Genomic DNA, 18089 nt, shown 5'->3' with positions numbered 1-18089 from the left:
TCTCTTATACCTGCCACCATTTCCTAGTCATGGATTCAACAGTGCTACCAAGCACACAAACCCACCCTTCCAGCCTTTTCCAGACCCACTCACTGGGGTGTAGCTACTACCTGTTCACGGAATTGCACAGCCCTCCAGGATTCACGTGCACCAGACACTGCCAGTCACTCTCTGATACCTGTTATCACCAACCTCCTGCCCAAAGGTTCTTTGTCACATTTGCTCTTTATGTACCAACAGGTGATGCACAGCAAAGCAGCATGGGAGAAGCAGAATAAAGGAAACCAGAGTACTGCTGAGGAATTCATCCTGCTGGGGTTGTCTGGTCAACCACAGTTGGAGCTGTTGCTGTTTATGCTTGTTTTAATAAGCTACATTATAACACTGCTTGGGAATTTCACCATTATTGCCGTCTCCCAGCTGGACCCCCGCCTCCACACACCCATGTACTTCTTCCTCAGCAACCTCTCCTTCCTTGACATCTGCTACACCAGCAGCCTTGGCCCCCAGTTGCTGGTGAACTTCCACAGTACGTGCAAGGCCATCTCCTGGGGCAGCTGTGTGGCCCAGCTCTACATCTCTCTTGGACTGGGATCCACAGAGTGCTTCCTGCTGGCAGTCATGGCCTATGATCGCTACGCTGCTGTCTGCCAGCCTCTGCGCTATGCAACAATAATGAGCCGTCGCCTCTGCCTGCTCATGGCTTCCAGCTCCTGGCTCAGTGGTATGGGCACCTCACTGGTACAAACAGTGCTAACTCTGCAGGTGCCCCGGTGTGGCCAGAACCATATTGATCACCTCTTCTTTGAGGTGCCCGCAGTGCTCACGTTGGCCTGCACTGACATTTCTTTCAATGAGGCTGAGCTATTTTCTGTCGGTGTGATCGTCCTGGTGGTGCCTGTAAGTCTCATCCTGGTCTCCTACGGCTACATTGGTGCTGCTGTGTTGAGGATCCGCTCAGCTGAGGGCAGGCGCAAGGCCTTCAGCACCTGCACCTCCCACCTGACTGTGGTGTCAATCTTCTATGGCCCCGGCATCTACGCATACCTGCAGCCTCCCTCCAAGGGTCAGAGCAAGATAGTCTCCCTGTTCTACACAATGGTCACCCCAATGCTGAACCCCCTGATCTACACACTGAGGAACAAGGAGGTACATGGGGCCCTGAGGAGGCTGCTTCAGAGAAAGCCAGACCTTACAGGTTGGGCTTAGTCAGTTGACCTGGAACCCTGTGTTCCCCATGCCTCCTGGAGCATTTCCCTTCCTTCCATTTCTAGCCCCAAAATATCCCATTTCTTTTTACTCTTTTCAATCCTTCAGGTCTCTTCTATCTCCTGTGACTGATTATATGAAAAATCAGGAGATTAGCCAAAGACTTGATTTTCACCTAAAAACAAAGTTTCTTCCCCCAGGACAGGAAGACATTGAACCCACAGCCTATTCTCCTTTTGATGTGACTGTGGCAGATTGCATAGGGTGCCTGCCAGTTTAAGGGGAGAAGCAGCTGATGTAGCAGCCTGTAGGTGGGTCCAGAGCTGATTACGGGATTATCTGACCCAGAGATGCCACAGAGGGTGGCTAGGGCTGTTTAGAAATCTGATCCAGGAGGAGGGCTGAGCTTAAGGCAAATATAAACCCAGGCCTTGAGCAGGGCTGGCAGTAAGATCTTGGACCTGGTTAAGAGAACACCTCAGCAGCATGACTTTAGCTCTAGAAGGAAACATTTGAAGCATTCTGGAGGTTTGGGAAGGAACTAAATGTGTGGAAGAAAGTTCCTAGAGATCAAGGAAGGGGTCCATGTGAGCCCAGAAAGCGGGACCAAGAGTTTAGGACCTATGTGTGCTCTGGGTAAACCCAGAAGGAGGAACCCAGTATCTAATATTAGATACATCCAACTAGAAATGTCTGGTTCAGTGCTCTCCATGTATTTTGTCACTGTCAGGGACAGGATGTTGGGCTGAATGGAACATTAGTCCAGCCCAGTATGGCACTTGTCATGTTATTATGTTATGTTGTCAAGTTGGAAGGGACATCAGAGTCATTCAAGGTCATCTGGTCCAAATGCCTGAATGAATGCATGAATGTTACTTTTAATCATCCATGTCTAATGGCACTTATCCAGCCTGTGCTTCAAAACCCCCAAAGGAGAAGACCTCAAAACTTCTCTGGCCAGTCTATTCCATGTACAGTTGTATGTATTGATCTCATTCTGTTGTTCCTAGTGCAGCTGTAACTGTTCTAGCCCCACCCCACAACCTCAAATCCCTGTAAGGCTGAGAGGGAGCCAAGGCCTTGGCATCCAGTTTCCAGAACAGGAGCCCTAACTAATAGGCCATTACACAAAAGGTGAGTAGCAGTTCCACTGCTGCCTTCAGCTAAAATTGGATCACAGAAGCCTAAAGCAGGTGAGGAATCCAGCTATTTTGTGGCTTTTGCACAGTCAAATGCAATTACTTTTGGGGACATTCAGAGTTTAACCCTGCAAGTGGGACTAGGTGGACCTAGAGGCAATATAGGATGTCTGACTCCATCTGTTCCCCCGCCCATGTTTCTGTTCTTTTGAGACTCCTTCATCAGCTACCCATTTAAGAGGCAACAAACCAATCTTTTATTGGCTCTGTAACTGCTCTACCTTCAGAACAAATCTAAAGCACAGTCCCTCAGAACCAGCATCACCCTGTTATGAGGACCCTCAGTACCAAGGCTTGATTTTGAGTAAGGGACCTGGAGACAATGCAAACATTTCTGTCCATGCACTGCTGGCAGGCAGGGGTGTCCTAAGTCTGTCTCAGCTGGATCAGCCTCCTTAGAAGCAACTGACATTGTTGATGGGAGAATTAGAAATGCCAGCCAAGCCCAGGGAAAAGTGTGTATGAGAGAGTGAGAAATTAAGACATAGGAGAGTGAGAAACTAAGCTGTAAGTAAGCAATGGCTGGATAGCTGCCAGCCAAGGAATACAGGGGAGAAACACGGAGATGGATGGGTATTTATAAAAGAAGAGAGAGTGGTAGATAATAAAAAACAAAAACAAGTGCAAGAGACAAATCAGTTGAAAGATATAGAAAGAGAGAACTGAAATGGTGGGTAAATGGGAACAAAAAGTTGGAGAAAGAAAGATATTTTGTGTATAGATCAATGAATCGATACACAGAAAGGATCTAGGGGGATAAAGAAAACTAGATGGATAGAAGGATATGGTAGGGGAGAAAGAATTGGATTAAAAAAATTGGTTGATGGAGACAGTGATGAGTGGCAGGACACAAGTGGAAACAGAGAGAAAAGGATGGATAGGAGTATACAGAGGGAGAGGAGGAAAGAGAGAAAGTAGGAAACAAATTGGGAGATAGAAATATGCAGAGAGCTAAAGATCATGAGTTGGAAAGGTCTTCTAATGGGGAGTGGATGCAGGAGTGCATGGTCTGTCTGCTTGGCCGTGTACCCTGCCGTAGCCTAGCCCTGCTCTCTTGGGGCTCACAGACCTGGTCTCTGTCCCGTAGAGACAGAGGCTCAGCTCTGAAGCCCCATGTCTTTGGTTGTGCTTGGCTCCTACCTATAGCCCACAATCCCTTTAAAGGCCATGGCTGTTGAGGGGAGGGGGCAGAGGGAAGGGGGAAGGAGAGGGTGGAGCAGATGTGAATGGAAGTTGTAGCTGTGCATGGCATTGGGCACTTGGCTGGGAGCAGGCATGGAGCCCGGGGGAGCTGCATCCCAAATACAGCATGAGACTCCTGCAACTGTGGGACTGCCCGAGGGAGCGCCGGGAAAGTGACCTCTCACCCGCGGGCTTTTCCCACATCCGGTCACAGCGCTGTGCGGAGCATATGGGTCCTGCCCCACCACAGGCTCTCCCCTGGCTCCAGGTCTCATTTCTCAGCCCTGAGGCCTGCCTTTGTGCTTGTAAAAGCAACCCAGGCCCCGCAGCAGGTGGAGAGCTGTCAAGCCCTGTCATTTAAAACAGGAGTGGAAGGGCGAGGAGAGGGGTTGGTAAAACAGTGTGCGTGACCAGAGATCCCTTTTGTTGAGGGCACTAAATACAGCCACCAGCACCGTGGTGGCTGACTGCACACCACTGCCGGCAGGAGAGAAGCTTGCACTGTCTTATGTGTCGCTGCCACCCTGGGTACCAAGATGCTCTGCTGTCTCTTGTCTTTACATGACTGTGAGATGGGCTGGGAAAGCTGTTAGCATGTTTCCCTGGTTTGAGTGCAGGGCTGAAAACGATGTGCAGCAGAGCTGTGTGGACGTGAGAATGAGGAGCTGGGTGTGGGAGGGAAGTGGGATCTGGAGGGTGCAGCTGAGAGTCGGACCCTGGGAATCTCCCTTGTGTGAGAGGAGAGTGGAGTTGAATGGTTAAAGCAGTGCAGAGATGGGAAGCCAGGCTCCTGGGCTCTTTTCATTGCTTAGGTATCTGTTCTGTGTAAAAAGGCCCCTACCTGTTACCAGAGTGGGAATGGTTGTCCAGGGGTATCCAGCCCTTCTTCCCTCCATCACCACCTCACTCCACCTTGCCCTCCCTTACCTTTTGTGTGTTTGCCAGTGCATCCTGTCCCCGGTAAAAGCTCCTATCCCCCTAGTGCTGATTCCCCACTCCACTCTCACTTTCTTCCACTTCATCTCTTTTTCTCTTCTCCCTGTGGCCCTGTGGTGATGTCTGAGGCAAACTCACCTGCAGGGGAACCTGAAGGAACATAGTCATGGGGTCCAGGTCCAGGCAGCACCTGATGACCCAGGGGCGGAAATAGATGGGTCATATGTAAGTGAGCCCTATACAAGCCCAAACCTCAGGCCAGGGTGGCCATCTGGGTGTGGAAGCCTCCAGGGATGGGACCTTCTCTGAGAGGTGTCAGGACCAGAGCCCAGACTGCAGGGAGATGACTCAGATGTCAACCCTGAGTGAAGAGAAGCTGGGGATTTGCTTAGGAAGCAAGCTGAGCACCCTGGGCACTTTCTGTTTTGTTTGGTTTTGTTTTCTACTTGGAGCCCACCACCTAGGGGCATGGGGAGCCCTGTACTGGACAGTCCTTTGAACCAGGCGGGTGCTTGTATTTTGTAGTTCTTGTGTTCCCCAGGGAGCTGGGTTGTGGTTGTAGGGGAGGTGGAGACCCCTGAAAGTGGGTGACTGGGTACACCCTGAACTTGAAATTACACCAAGTGGACAAGGGATAAGGGCTAGAGTAGGTTCTGTGGCCACACGAGGCTGAGCTTGCCTAGACTGTAAGGCAGGAGCTGGCAGGAAAAAAACAGACTTAAGGCTGCTAGCTGCCTACGTGGCGGATTTTGTGGTTGCTGGACCTGAGATCACGGGGTGTGGCCGGAGCTGAGCCAGGAGCTTGCAGCCCCGAATCGAGGGCCCTGAGCTAAAGGGCTCAGGAAGAGTAAAACTGGGACAAGTCTAGGGGTGGGGGATGGACCTTAAAGCAGAGGTGGCCTGCCTCTTCAAAAGTGTGCCTTGCCTGCCGTGCAGCCTCCCCTATTAATTTTGATATGAAGATGTGGTGGGCGAAACTACTAAATATGGGGGAGACTGGAAGTGTAGGCACTAATAGGCCTCTAGAGGTGGGTAGCCTGTAGCAGCACCCTTACGCAGCATATACTGTGATCAATATGTACACTAATGTTGGTACTGCCCTGCAGTAGAACAGGTTATCAGCTGCATCCAGTTTTGCCCAGGGTGCGCTGTGTCTTTTCCCTGTGTTGTACTGCTGCCCACCTCTTCAGCACCCCACCTCTACAGCCCCCCATTTGCTGTCTCTCCTCTCCTAGAGGAGGGCCCTACCATCACCAACAAATTCAGCCCCATGCTCTTGCACCCCGGGTGTTAGGTTTAGGAATCAGCTGCTTGTACCACAAAGAGCAGAGGTGGTGGCAGCAGGCATCTTGGAAACTGAGGAGGGGACTAACAGCCCATGGCAGCCTGCGGCACTAAAGGGTTGCCGATCCCTGGTTCAGTAGAATATGTGCTGCACTACCTGGCCAATCAATCAACTGACAGCAAAGCTTGTTGGATTCTGGGTTTCTGGCCACTGATCTAGTGTCCAGAGGTACTAAGTAATAAACTAGGCAGCCAATACTGTACTGTTTTATGGATTTGGTACTAGTCCATTTGGCCTGAAAATGTGCATAAGGAGGGGTGTGGAGTACTGGGCTAGGTGGCCAGTGATGTCTCGCAGACATTTTGGATCCCCAAACCTGTCTGATGCCTGAGCTGCATCAAAGATAGCAGATTAGGCTAGCTGGTTTGTAACGTTTGGCTAAGGTGGGAGGTCAGGTCATTGACCTGAGTACGCTGGTGTTCTGGCCTGGGCTGGATTTTCCTTTCTCCCTGTTTCAGCCCTGTCAGGAAAGCCCTGGGCTGTGTGTGACTTTCCCTTGAGTGACTTTGGGGAGGCTCCATGCTGGGCCCTCCCTCACCTGACTTCAACAAAGGAGATTTCATTGGATGCCTTGCATAAGCAGCCCCAGCAAAGGAGCGCCTGACTCCTCATTAGGCCTCAGGTTGTAGTATGATGGGCATTGTTAACATCTTGGCACCTGCTCTGCCTGGCAACAATTGAGATAGGATCTGGGTCTTATTAAAAACATGTCCTGTTTGTGCTGCAGCCTCTGAGAAGCCCCATGGAAAGTGGAGGCAGATCATTAAGAAGTTTTTGTGCGCAGTTCAGAAATGAACTGAAGTGAGTTCAGAGGGAACCCAACTGAATGCAAGTTCAAGGCATAGGAGAGGAGGCAGGTCTGGAGAAATGAACGGGAATATAGAATTGCCCTAGCTGGGTGTGGCCAGCGTCCTTCTAGTCCCGTGTGCAGTTAGGACCCCCACAGCTTCAGAGTGACGTAACTGGTGGACAGGTGTGGTGTGTTCTGCTTTTAGGAGGAGTTATTTACTTATCAACATGAGTCAGTAAGTAATTCATATATGAATCAGGGAATGCTGCTGCACACAAATGAATCATGCTGTCCCATGTGTCTTTCTTCATTCATCCAAATCTTGATCCAGTGTCACCCTTTTGGAGGAAATTGGTGATATTGCCTCATGTGTCCCACTATTGAGCCAGTTTCACCCTCCCGAAATAAGTAGGGGGAATTATCCTCTTCCTTTAAGGGGGGTGATCCCACTGAAGTCACAGGTGTTGGTTCCTGCCTCAGATTCCCCTGGTACCAACCAATTTTGGGGTAGAGCGTCCACACCTGAGTATAGGCTGGTGATCCAGACTGACTTGGATAGGCTTAAAAAGTGGGTGGATACAAACCTGATGACATTCAATACCAACAAATTTAAGATACTCCACCTTAAGAAAAAAAAAACCTGCAGCAAGCTGATAGGCTCAGCAGTGCTACACTCGCTAGCACCGTGGCCGAAAGAGACTTGGGGGTCATGATTGACCACAAGATGAACATGAGCCTGCAATCTGATGTTGCAGTTGGTAATGCAAACCAAACTCTGGCTTGCATCCATAGATGCTTCTCAAGTAAAACTCAGGATGTCATCCTCCCACTGTACTCGGCCTTGGTGGGGCCACAGCTGGAGTACTGCATCTACTTCTGGGCTTCACAATTCAAGGAGGATGTTGAGAAGCTTGAGTGAGTCCAGAGGAGAGCCATGTGCATGATCAGAGGGCAAGAAAACAGGCCTCATGAAGAGAGGCTGAGAGCCATGGGACTCTTCAGTCTGGAAAAGCGCAGGCCCGGGGGTGACCTGGTGGCAGTTTATAGTACATCAGGGCTGTGCATCAGGATCTGGGGAAACACCTATTCACCAGAGTGCCCCAGGGGATGACAAGGTCCAACAGTCACAAACTCCTCCAAGAACGTTTTAAGCTGGACTTAAGGAAAAACTTCTTTACTGTCCGAGTCCCCAGGTCCTGGAATACACTGCCTCCAAAGGTGGTGCAAGCACCTACTCTGGACTCCTTTAAGAAATGTTTGGACGTTTATCTTACTGGGATCATTTGACTCTAGCTGACTTCCTGCCCCTGGAGCAGGAGGCTGGACTCAATGATCTCCAAGGTCCCTTCTAGCCCTAGCCATGTCCAGACAAGCCCCCATGTGTCTCTTAAAGTGACTCAAACTCATTTGAGACACTACAAGGGGCACATGCAGGAATGAGAAAATGTTCCCCGTGCTGCAAATCTGCAGCGCAGGGTCAAAATTAGACCCCTGGGTATCCAGGGGTCAAAAAATCCCACAGAGAAAAAAGTGGGGCAGGGCACAGTCCTGGACCATGCCCTGAGGCAACCAGAGGCTGGGTCCTCCACAGAGATGCTCTGGCTGCCAGAGCGTCTCTATGGTTGGCCCTCACCCTGGTGCTAAAGCACACTGCCTTCCCCTGCAGGGCAGGCAGCGTGCCAGCCACAGGGACCTGGACCCAGGCTCCAGTGCTGTTAGTAAAGGGGGGGGCTGGAGGTGGGGGGAGGGGACCATGGGGGAGACCCCCGCCGGTTCCACCTGCTCCCCCATTCCCCCGGGTCCCTGCCCCACCTGGCCCCATCCCCCCCAGCCCCCTAATCCCCCCCCCCGATCCCTTCCCTGCCTGGCCCCATCCCCCAGCCCTGCCCTACCCACCCCAGCATCCCAGCAATTAAAAAAAACAAACCCCCCCAGCACTCACCAGCAGTTCCAGCTGCCATCAGGATCACTGGGGCCCCCCACCCAGTGCGGGGCCAGGTGACAGCCCCAGCCCAGGCCCCACTGCCCCCTGCTGCATGGTGGGGAGGAGGGTGGGCTCTGCCAGAAGGCCCCAGAGCCCCTGCTACTGCAATAGCTAGAGGCTTTCTTTTTTATTTTTTTTTAAGTGCTGGAGACTGGGAGGGGGGCATCCATTGGGGGGCTAGGGGTGCAAGTGGGAGATGGCGCCTGGCAGGGCAGCCTTTGTGGGGCTGGGGGAGCAGGGGGGGATGGGGATGGGTGGGGCAGCCATCGGGGGGGGGGGCCTGCAGGAACCGGTGGGGAATGTGGCCAGGCAGGGCAGCAATCCAGGGGGCTGTGGGAGGACGTGGGGGTGGGGCTGTGGCCCCTGTGCAGGGGGTGGGGGTGTATAACCTATAGCAAAATGTATAGGTATTTAGAATTCACTTTATTATGATGATAGAGACACTGGTAGGCTTCCAAATTGCGTTAACACTGTAGATATATCAATAAAACATTGCTCGACTGATTCTCTCTCTCTCTCTCTCTCTCTCTCTCTCTCTCTCTCTCTCTCTCTCTCTCTGTATGTGTGTGTGTGTGTGTGTGTATGTATGTATATATATATATATATATATATATATATTTATATATATAGTGGTCTTTTGTTTTAATTGTGGAGGAACATGGGTATTTTACAGAGTCACTTTGGGATTTTTTTATCAAGGATTTTTCAGTTTTCAATTAGAGAACACCAGAATTCCTGCTAGGGAGGCCAGTGGCAGGACCCTACCTACTCAGAGCTGGCACCTTGGACCCAGCTGGAGGATGCTGACCTCCTGGCCAGCTAGGGCCAGGAGGACATGCTTTGACAGTTCAAAGCAGGCCACCACACCTGGAACATGTTCCGGGTGATAGCTGCCCAGATGGCTGGGCAGGGGGCACACATGGCAGTAGTGCTGCACAAAGGCCAACTCTGCAGCCACAGCCCACTGGCAGCTGGCGTAGAGGGACAGATGTCTCTACTGGCTGTGCAATCCCCATCTGGGTCTGGCAGGTGGGCAGCAGGTCACAGCCAGGAAGCAGCCCCCACTGCCAGACTGCTGCAGTGGGTAGAGGGTTCAGGGAACTCTCAGGGCTGCTTCAGCAGTCCAGCTGGCACAAGGGGTAGTGTCTCCAGGTAGCAATTGGCTGGGCCGCAGTGTAGCAGGAACTGAACTAATGTAGCTGATGTTAACATAGAGTGTATTAATAGTAAGATGTAGCCATGTTAGTCTTGTCCTGTAAGCTACTTGTAAACTCCATTTTGTATCCTTCTGCTTGACATAAGTGAATGAATTCTGCATAGCCTTTATGTATGTGTGTAAAAGGGTGACTGGTGAGAGAATGGCATAGAGATGGGAGAAGAAGATTTAACTGTTTATGTACGCAGCAAGGTGCCAAATGTAAGTTACGGGTCAGCAAACTAATTAATGAATGGCTGAAGAATCCCTTTTAGGCCTAGGGCACAAAGAATATAACAAGGAGAAGGAATGCACCCATCCTGCCAGATGGGCAGCAAGAACACTCCAAGGCTGAGATAAGCTGAAGACAAAAGAAAAACAACTGCAAAAACAGAAGCTGAGTATGGAAAATCCCAAAGTACCGAAACAAAGGATGCCAACCCCTATAAAAGAAGACTTTGAAAATGCCAAGTTGGGTGAGTCTCTCTCTCTCTACTGCTGTTTTGTCAGCACACAGATGCGTCTGTTCACCCTGCTCCAAGCTGCTGTCTCCAAGTTGCTATCTCCAAGATCTTTCTCCAAGCTGCTATCTTCTAATATCATCATCTACTCAATAAGCTGAGGTTGGCCACCCTGTGCTGATATTGAGCAGCTATTGCTGGTAACTATATCTGATGTATGTGGTTGTTTTGTGTATAAGTGTGTCTGTGTGTAATGATGTGCATAATAATTTGTGTGTGTTTGTATGAATGGTGTGTTCAAACTTCCACATCTAATTCATGTAATCAATAAACACAGCACTTTGTCTTATCCCCCCTTATCAGGTCTTGCTTTTGATTTGGGCAATTGGCAATTTGAGTAACACCCGGAGCTCCTGAGAGTGAGTAGCCCTGCTACTTGGCAGGGCAGTTTTTTGCACTGATGGGGCCAGGACAGGCCAGCTTTTTATGCTGCTGGGGACAGCACAGGTACTGGCTCCCAGCTCTAGCTTCCCCTGGCTGCAGACCCAGGAGGAGCCAGGCAGGGTTATTTTGCCCCAGGTGGCACAATTTGCCCCACACCAAAGTGCATGTCTGGGCACGTGCACTGAGGCAAAAAGCCCCTCCTCAAATTTGCACCACTTCTATATGAGCTACTGCAAGCGCACGTTTGCATGTGTAGATGCTCCCCTAATGTCTATGAACTCAATGAAGGGTGACCACCGTGATTCTTCCATGGGTAAGCAGGGAGCATCAAGGGATCTGAAGGCTGAGGACCCAGGAAATGGATGCAGAAATAGGGCAGGAAGAAGTAAGGAGCCAGGAGGGATGTTGTGAACTAGAGGACAGGGGTGTGGTGAGGCATGAGGGAGGCTGTCCCTCCCTGAGACTTGGGGAGCAAAGCAACACACTGCAAAAGTTACAATTTGTTTAAGTCCCATGATTTTTGCACGCCTCAATATTGTGAATACTTGTTTTTCAGTATCACTTTGGCACTTTGGGGCGATATAGCTAATTGCAGTGGTTCCCAACCTTTTTTAGACCATGGACTGGCAAACCGCAGACCGGAAGCGACTAGTGTACTTTTATACTTTTATACTCTGTATAAAAAAGGGTTGGCTACCGGTCTGCAGTATGCCGGCCACTTCTGGACTTCTGGTCCGGCACCTAACCCTCCAGTGGAGTGGCAGTCATCCCTTCACGGCCCAGCACTGAGCTACAGTCCGGGGGTTGGTAACCTCTGTCTTTTTGGACCAATTGCCTATTTCGAAGAAAATAAGACAAGATTTTCAATGCAGGATGTTCGTTAGGTCTTGCATTCAAAAGTGTGTCTAACTTTATTCTAGTCATGCAGATAGACCAATACAAGATGAAAGCATAAACATTTCCATGCCTCTTGCATAATTCCCGGACCTTTGTGCCTACAAAATCACGTTACGCTACCATGATTATGAGACAATGTTGGCAATCATGAATAAACAAGCATATTTTTACTCTTTGGGGATGTGGAGTAGAGTCTGAATTTAAAAAACCCACTCTGGCCTGAGGGCTTAGAAAGCAAAAAACAAAGCAAAGACTGCAGAAGTTACAATATACTTAAGTCTCATGATTTTTGCCAAACTCAATGTTGTGAATACTTGATTTTCAGTATGACCTGGGTACTCTCTGTTTTTGGCCACCTTGAATCATCAAACATGTGCATCTATGTCTATGTGACCACTGCAGTGCCTCTTGAAAAAAATCTTTCCATTGATCTTTAGATATGTTTTGAAGGTAGAGCAGTTACAGAACCAATGAGAGACTGGTTTGTTGCCTCTTTATTTGGTGATGGAGTCTCTAGTCCTCCAAAAGAACAGAAACAGGGGATGGGAAACAGAAACAGACAGCCTATGTTGCTTCTAGTTCCACTTAGTCCCACTTGCATAGTTAAATTCTGCATGTCCCCAAAAGTGACTGTATTTCACTCTTTCCAAAAACCACAAAATAGCTGGATCCCTCACCTGCTTCAGGTTGCTGTGATCCAGTTTCAGCTGTGGGCAGCGGTGGCTGAGCTTTGTGTAATGGCCTATTAGTGAGGGCACCTGTTCTGGAAATTGGAGGCCAAGGCTTTAGCTCCCCCTCAGCCTTGCAGGGATTTGAGGCTACAGAATTAACTCAACACAGATAAATGTAAGTAGAATAGAGTGCTTGGAGAAGTTGTGGGATCTCCTTCTTTGGAAGTTTTGAAGCACAGGCTGGATAAGTATCATTAGACAGGGCTGATTAAGAAGTAACATTCAAGCATTCATTCAGGTGCTTGGACCAGATGACCTTGGGTGACTTGAATGCCCTTTCCAACTTGACAACATAGCATAAGAACATGACGAGTGCCATACTGGGCTGGACTAATGGTCTATTTAGCCCAACATCCTGTTTCCAACAGTGGCAGAAGTGGGTGCTATAAAGGGAGAGCATTGAACCAGACATTTCTAGTTGGATGTATCTAATATTAAATAACCTCCATGGCATTTATTGGTTTACAGCTGCCAATGGTCCCATTCAATAGCCATCAATCATCCATGAAACTCTCCAGTCTCTTCTTGAACCTATTTTATCTGCCTCCACGAACTCCTGTGCAAAGAATTCCAAGTTATCTTCAGAGTGCATAAAAAGGTACTTTCTCTTATTAATTGTAAACCTGTCACCTGCTGATTTCATCAGGTGTCTTTTCCTTTTAGTGTTCTGGGACATGGTGACCAACAGTTCCCTGTTCACTTGAACCATACTCCTCATGATTTTATAGACCTCTACCATAACCCTGCCTTAGCCTTCTACTTTCCATACTGAAAGCCTCTGAGTCTAAGATTCTCACCTCCCAGTTCTCAGAATAGTGCCAGAAGCCCCAGACCATGGCCTATGCAAAGCTGAGAGCACCACCCCTCCTGCTGAAACTAGCTGACTGTGAGAAAAAGGATGCAAGAGTCATACAACTAGAAGAACATGCAAGAGGGAGCCTGATTTTGTATCTGCAGGAGGAGGTCCTTGGGCTTGGAGAAAAGGAGTCCTGGTTCTGCCCCTGACATTGATTATGCTCATTGCATTTAATGGTCTTTGGATAAAATGAATAAACAACATTGGGAGCACAGTAGATGTGCTTTTTGCAGACACAGCTTTGGGCTCCAGGACTCTTGCAACCTTTTCCTCTCTGTAAGCCGGCTGTACCTGGAGGAGCAGAGAATCTTCTCAGCTCTGCCCACTTCACATTCAGATGACCAGAACACTTTGCAGGGCAGTGGCAGATGTGGGTCCAGATCCCCCTGAGGTTAAGTTGAGGCCTCTTTTAACACTAATGCCCTCCTTATTGCTTTTGCACAATATGTCAGGAAGAAAATGAAGGACCAAATAAGATCAGCCTATGGTATGTGGTAGCTAGCTGTGGATATGTTAAAAAAAAACATATTGCCCAGGCTGAAGTAGAGTTCCAGCTCTGCTGAGAGGCCTGGTGTGAGGTCATGCCACAAATGCACATAGTCACTGTCACAGGGTACCATCTCCAAAGGTCACCATGAAGCCCCTGGAAGCCAAAAAAAAATGTCCTTTTACCCTATTCTATGGGCAATTGGCCCTTCTCACTTGCCACGCCTTGATAATTAATGGTTATTTAAGATGCAGGAGGCTGCCCTGGTCTTAATTCAATGATCACCTGGTGTTTGTGGTCTGCACTCTATGGGCTAATTGCATAGCTCCGATCTGTCCCTATTCCATGCCCCAAGCCTCACAGATGTCATCCTCATTGCCGTTCTCTCATTACACACACAAGCCTCCCCTGGGCCCTTAGAGCTCTTGGTGTTTCCCTCAGCCCTTCCCTGGGATGCCATACCCCTTAGTCTCTCATTTGGCCCCTGTCTGGGCCCTCAGGACCCTCAGTTTCTCACTTGGCCCCTCTCTTAGCTTCCAGGTTCCTTGGTCTCTTCCTGGACACTTTTAGTCCCACACATTCCTGGCCTCTCTCCAGGCCTCTGGACCTGTCTGCTCTCATATTTTCCTGGCTCCTTGCTGGACCTCTGATCCCACTCTTTCCCCGCAGCCTCTGGACACTTCTGGACTTACTTCTGGTTTTACTTTCTCTCAGCTCCAGCTCTTCCTGCTGGGTACGCTCTCAGCCTCAGGGTCCTGTTCTCAATTTCTCCTTTGGACCCTCCCCAACTCGAGTGGCACCACCTTAGCCATTGTCATTTTGGGCCACAGTCTCCTCGATCCTGTTCCTTTCAGGCTGTGGCCATACATGGACCTTTTCCCTATCCATTCCAAGGTCCTGGCCCTGCCTCAGGCCAATTGAGATCTCCAGGCTTCTTCAGGTCTGGCAGGCTCTGCAGTGGTCTCTCCTGGACTTTTTGACCCCTCTTGGGCCCTGGCCCTGCATGGGTCCATTGAGATTTCTGCTCCTTCTAACTGGCCTCCTCTTTGGGCCCTAGGACCACCGAAACCTCCTTCCAGTGCTTTTTTCTCAGGATGTGCTCCCCTAGCCTTTCCCCACCAAAAGGTAACCCATAAGGCAATGGGGGATGGTGTTTTTGGGTGCCTTATACTTGCCCTTCCCTGGAATTTGCCATCAGTGGTACTGTCTAGAAGCAACACTGCCACAAGCCTCCCAGTTCTGGCTATCTTTGCCCATCCTGGTCTGTAAGACTCCAGCCTCACCCATCTTGAGCTACAGACTCCCAGGCCTGCTGGCCCTAGTTCAGTCTCTTTACCTTGGGCTCCCCTGGTTCTTTCATCCTCCGGTCCCTCTGGACCCCCCAGACTCTTCAATAGGTCCCTTACACTTGGCCCTGCTCTCTGGCTTGCTTACATACCTCATCAGGTCCCTCATACTTGGCCCCTGGACTCATCAGGCCTCATACTGGCAGCCTTTTTCTAGGTGTCACACCCCTCTTCAGGTCCTACATGCTTGGCCCTTCTCTCTGGGCTCACCCTGAAATGGGTCCTATATACTTGGCTCCTCTTTCTGGATTAGCCAGAGCCCACTGGCTCTTGGTCTCTCTTTCTGGGCTCATGCGGACCCCTTCCTGGGTCCCTGGGAACCTCCTCCACACTTAGTTCCTTCCCAAACCTACAGACTGCTTCAAATGCTGACTTCCTAGAGCTGCAGCCATCCTGCTGAGGTGGTGTTCTCTCAGCTGGCTCCAAAAGCTTACTGCCAGCCCTGCTCAGGGACCAGGCTTATATCTGCCTTAAGCCCAGCCCTTCTCCTGGGTTAGATGAATCCCTCCAATCAGCCCTAGCCACCTACTGCAGAATCCCTGGGTCAGATAACCCCATAATCAGCTCTGGACTCAACTGCAGGTTTCTACACCAGCTACATCTCCCCTTCAACTGGCAGGCACCCTATGCAGTCTGCCAGTACTGCATCAGAAGAACAGGCTGTGGGTCACAATTTCTTTCTGTCCTGGGAGCAGAAACTTGGTTTCTAAATGAAAATCAAGCCTTTGGCTAACTTCCTGATTTCATATAATCAGTTGCAGGAGATAGAAGAGACCTAAAGGGTTGAAGAGAGTAAAAAGAAATGGGATTTTGGGGGGCTAAAAGTGGAAGACATGGAAATGCTCCAGGAGGCATGGGGAACAGAGGGATCCAGGTCAATGAACTAAGCCCAACCTGTAAGGCCTGGCTTTCTCTGAAGCAGCCTCCTCAGGGCCCCATGTACCTCTTTGTTCCTCAGTGTGTAGATCAGGGGGTTCAGCATTGGGGTGACCATTGTGTAGAACAGGGAGACAATCTTGCCCTGACCCTTGGAGGGAGGTTGCAGGTATGTGTAGATGCCGGGGCCATAGAAAAGTGACACCACAGCCAGGTGGGAGGTGCAGGTGCTGAAGGCCTTGCGCCTGCCCTCAGCCGAGCGGATCCTCAACACAGCAGCACCAATGTAGCCGTAGGAGATGAGGATCAGGCTCACAGGCACCACCAGGAAGATCACACTAACAGAAAGCAGTTCTGCCTCATTGAAGGAAGTGTCAGTGCAGGCCAACTTGAGCAAGGCGGGCACCTCGCAGAAGATGTGATCAATATGGTTCCGACCACATCGTGGCAGCTGCATAGTTAGCACTGTCTGTGCCAGTGAATTGACCAGACCACCAAACCAGGATCCAGCAGCCATAAGCAGGCAGAGGTTTTGGCTCATAATTGCTGAGTAGTGCAGGGGCCGGCAGACAGCAGCGTAGCGATCAAAGGCCATGACTGCCAGCAGGAGGCACTCTGTGGACCCCAGGCCAAGGGAGATGTAGAGCTGGGCCACGCAGCTGCCCCAGGAAATTGACCTGCGCATGCTACGAAAGTTCACCAGCATCTGGGGGCCAACGCTGGTAGTATAGCAGATGTCAAGGAAGGAGAGGTTGCTGAGGAAGAAGTACATGGGTGTGTGGAGATGGGGGTCCAGCCGAGAGACGACAATGATGGTGACATTCCCAAGCAGCGTCATCATGTAGCTGACTAAAATGAGCACAAACAGCAACAGCTCCAACTGTGGTTGATCAGACACCCCGAGCAGGATGAATTCCTCGGCAGTACTCTGGTTTTCTTCTTTCAGGTTCTGCCATGCTGCTCTGCTATGCATCACCTGTAGGTACAGAAAAAGGAAGGGTGACAAGGACCCTTCGGGAAGGAGGTTGGTGATAACAGGTATCAGAACGTGACTGGCAGTGTCTGGTGCACGTGAATCATGGAGAGCTGTGCAGCTTAGTGAGCAGATAACAGCTACACCTGGAAAAGGCTGGAAGGCTGGGATTGTGAGTATTGTTAGCAGTTTAGACTCCATGACTAGGAAATGGTGGCAGGTCTAAGAGATGGTGTGAGACTATCTACAACAGGGCTGTCCAACCTGTGACTCATGGACTGCATTTGGCCTACAAGGGGCTCTTTTGCAGTCCCTGAGCCCTCAGCCAACAGCAACTTACTGACAACTCTGATTGCAGTAGCAGACGGGGCCTCCATGCTCCCTCTGTGGTCTGTGGCTTCTGCTTCCTGCCCCTGTCCTGGGGGATAGTAGGGCTATGCAAAGCTTCGGATCGTGATTCAGTTATGATTCAAATGATTCAGAGGCTGAATCTATAAATCTAAATGGAATCACTAGAAGGTTAATGTTTTCCAAATCAATTTGGAGCTTCCAAATCGATTCGGAAAAGATTCGGCGATTCAGCTCTACGGTATAATGTGGAATCAATGAAATATCTATAACTTTGTTGTTTTTGGTTGATTCAGATGAAACTTACAAGGATGGTAACTTCTGCTGAGGGCATGACGCCTGCCAAGGTTCAAGGTGATAGGTGCAGGGGTTTCTGGGAAACTGCACCTTAAATCCTGAAAGCAAAACTCATGTCACGTGTGTCTGTTAAGCCACAGTGGGGTCAAGATTGCAGGATTGGTAGCTCTTGCTGAGGCAAAAAAGTGTGCCAAGTTTCAAAGAGATAAGTGGAGGGGTTTCTGGGAAACTGCATCTCAAACTGCTGACAAGCAAAACTCACGACATAGGTGACAGTGTGTGTGTGTTAAGGCGCAGAGGCGTGAAAACTGCAGGGGAAGTGTGGGTTCTGGGGCCCGGCACCTCTGGCTGCAGGCAGGCAAAACTTGGACAGCTGACTCCCCAGGTACCTCTGCACTTTTACTTGCGCTGCTACTTCCCTCTCCCCCGCCCCCCTTCTCCCCCACCAGCCTGTCCCTCACCCCCTAACACCTCCATTTCCATTTTCACTGACCGGCTTTCTTGCCTGCATTGCATGCCAGGTCAGCCTCTGG

At 50.1% G+C, this 18089-nt stretch overlaps 2 protein-coding genes across 2 annotated transcripts; one reads left to right on the top strand and one right to left on the bottom strand.

Moving 5' to 3' along the window:
* The first annotated feature begins 243 nt into the window (after nt 1-243).
* On the top strand, nt 244-1209 carry LOC102564355 (olfactory receptor 2G3). The gene has a single exon (XM_006264429.1). The coding sequence runs from the start codon at nt 244-246 to the stop codon at nt 1207-1209; it is 966 nt and encodes a 321-aa protein (XP_006264491.1).
* A 14736-nt stretch (nt 1210-15945) lies between these two features.
* LOC102564589 (putative olfactory receptor 2B8) lies at nt 15946-17593 on the bottom strand. Its single transcript, XM_014604067.1, has 2 exons — nt 17567-17593; nt 15946-16914 (listed from the first exon to the last, which is right to left on the bottom strand). Exons 1-2 carry the CDS (start codon nt 17591-17593, stop codon nt 15946-15948), a joined length of 996 nt encoding a protein of 331 aa, XP_014459553.1.
* Nucleotides 17594-18089: the final 496 nt, after the last annotated feature.

The sequence above is a fragment of the Alligator mississippiensis genome, chromosome 11 (genome assembly GCF_030867095.1).
Source record: "Alligator mississippiensis isolate rAllMis1 chromosome 11, rAllMis1, whole genome shotgun sequence".
Taxonomy (NCBI): Eukaryota; Metazoa; Chordata; order Crocodylia; family Alligatoridae; genus Alligator; species Alligator mississippiensis.
The sequence above is the reverse complement of the archived record's forward strand: the minus strand, read 5'-3'. Positions and strand labels throughout refer to the sequence as shown.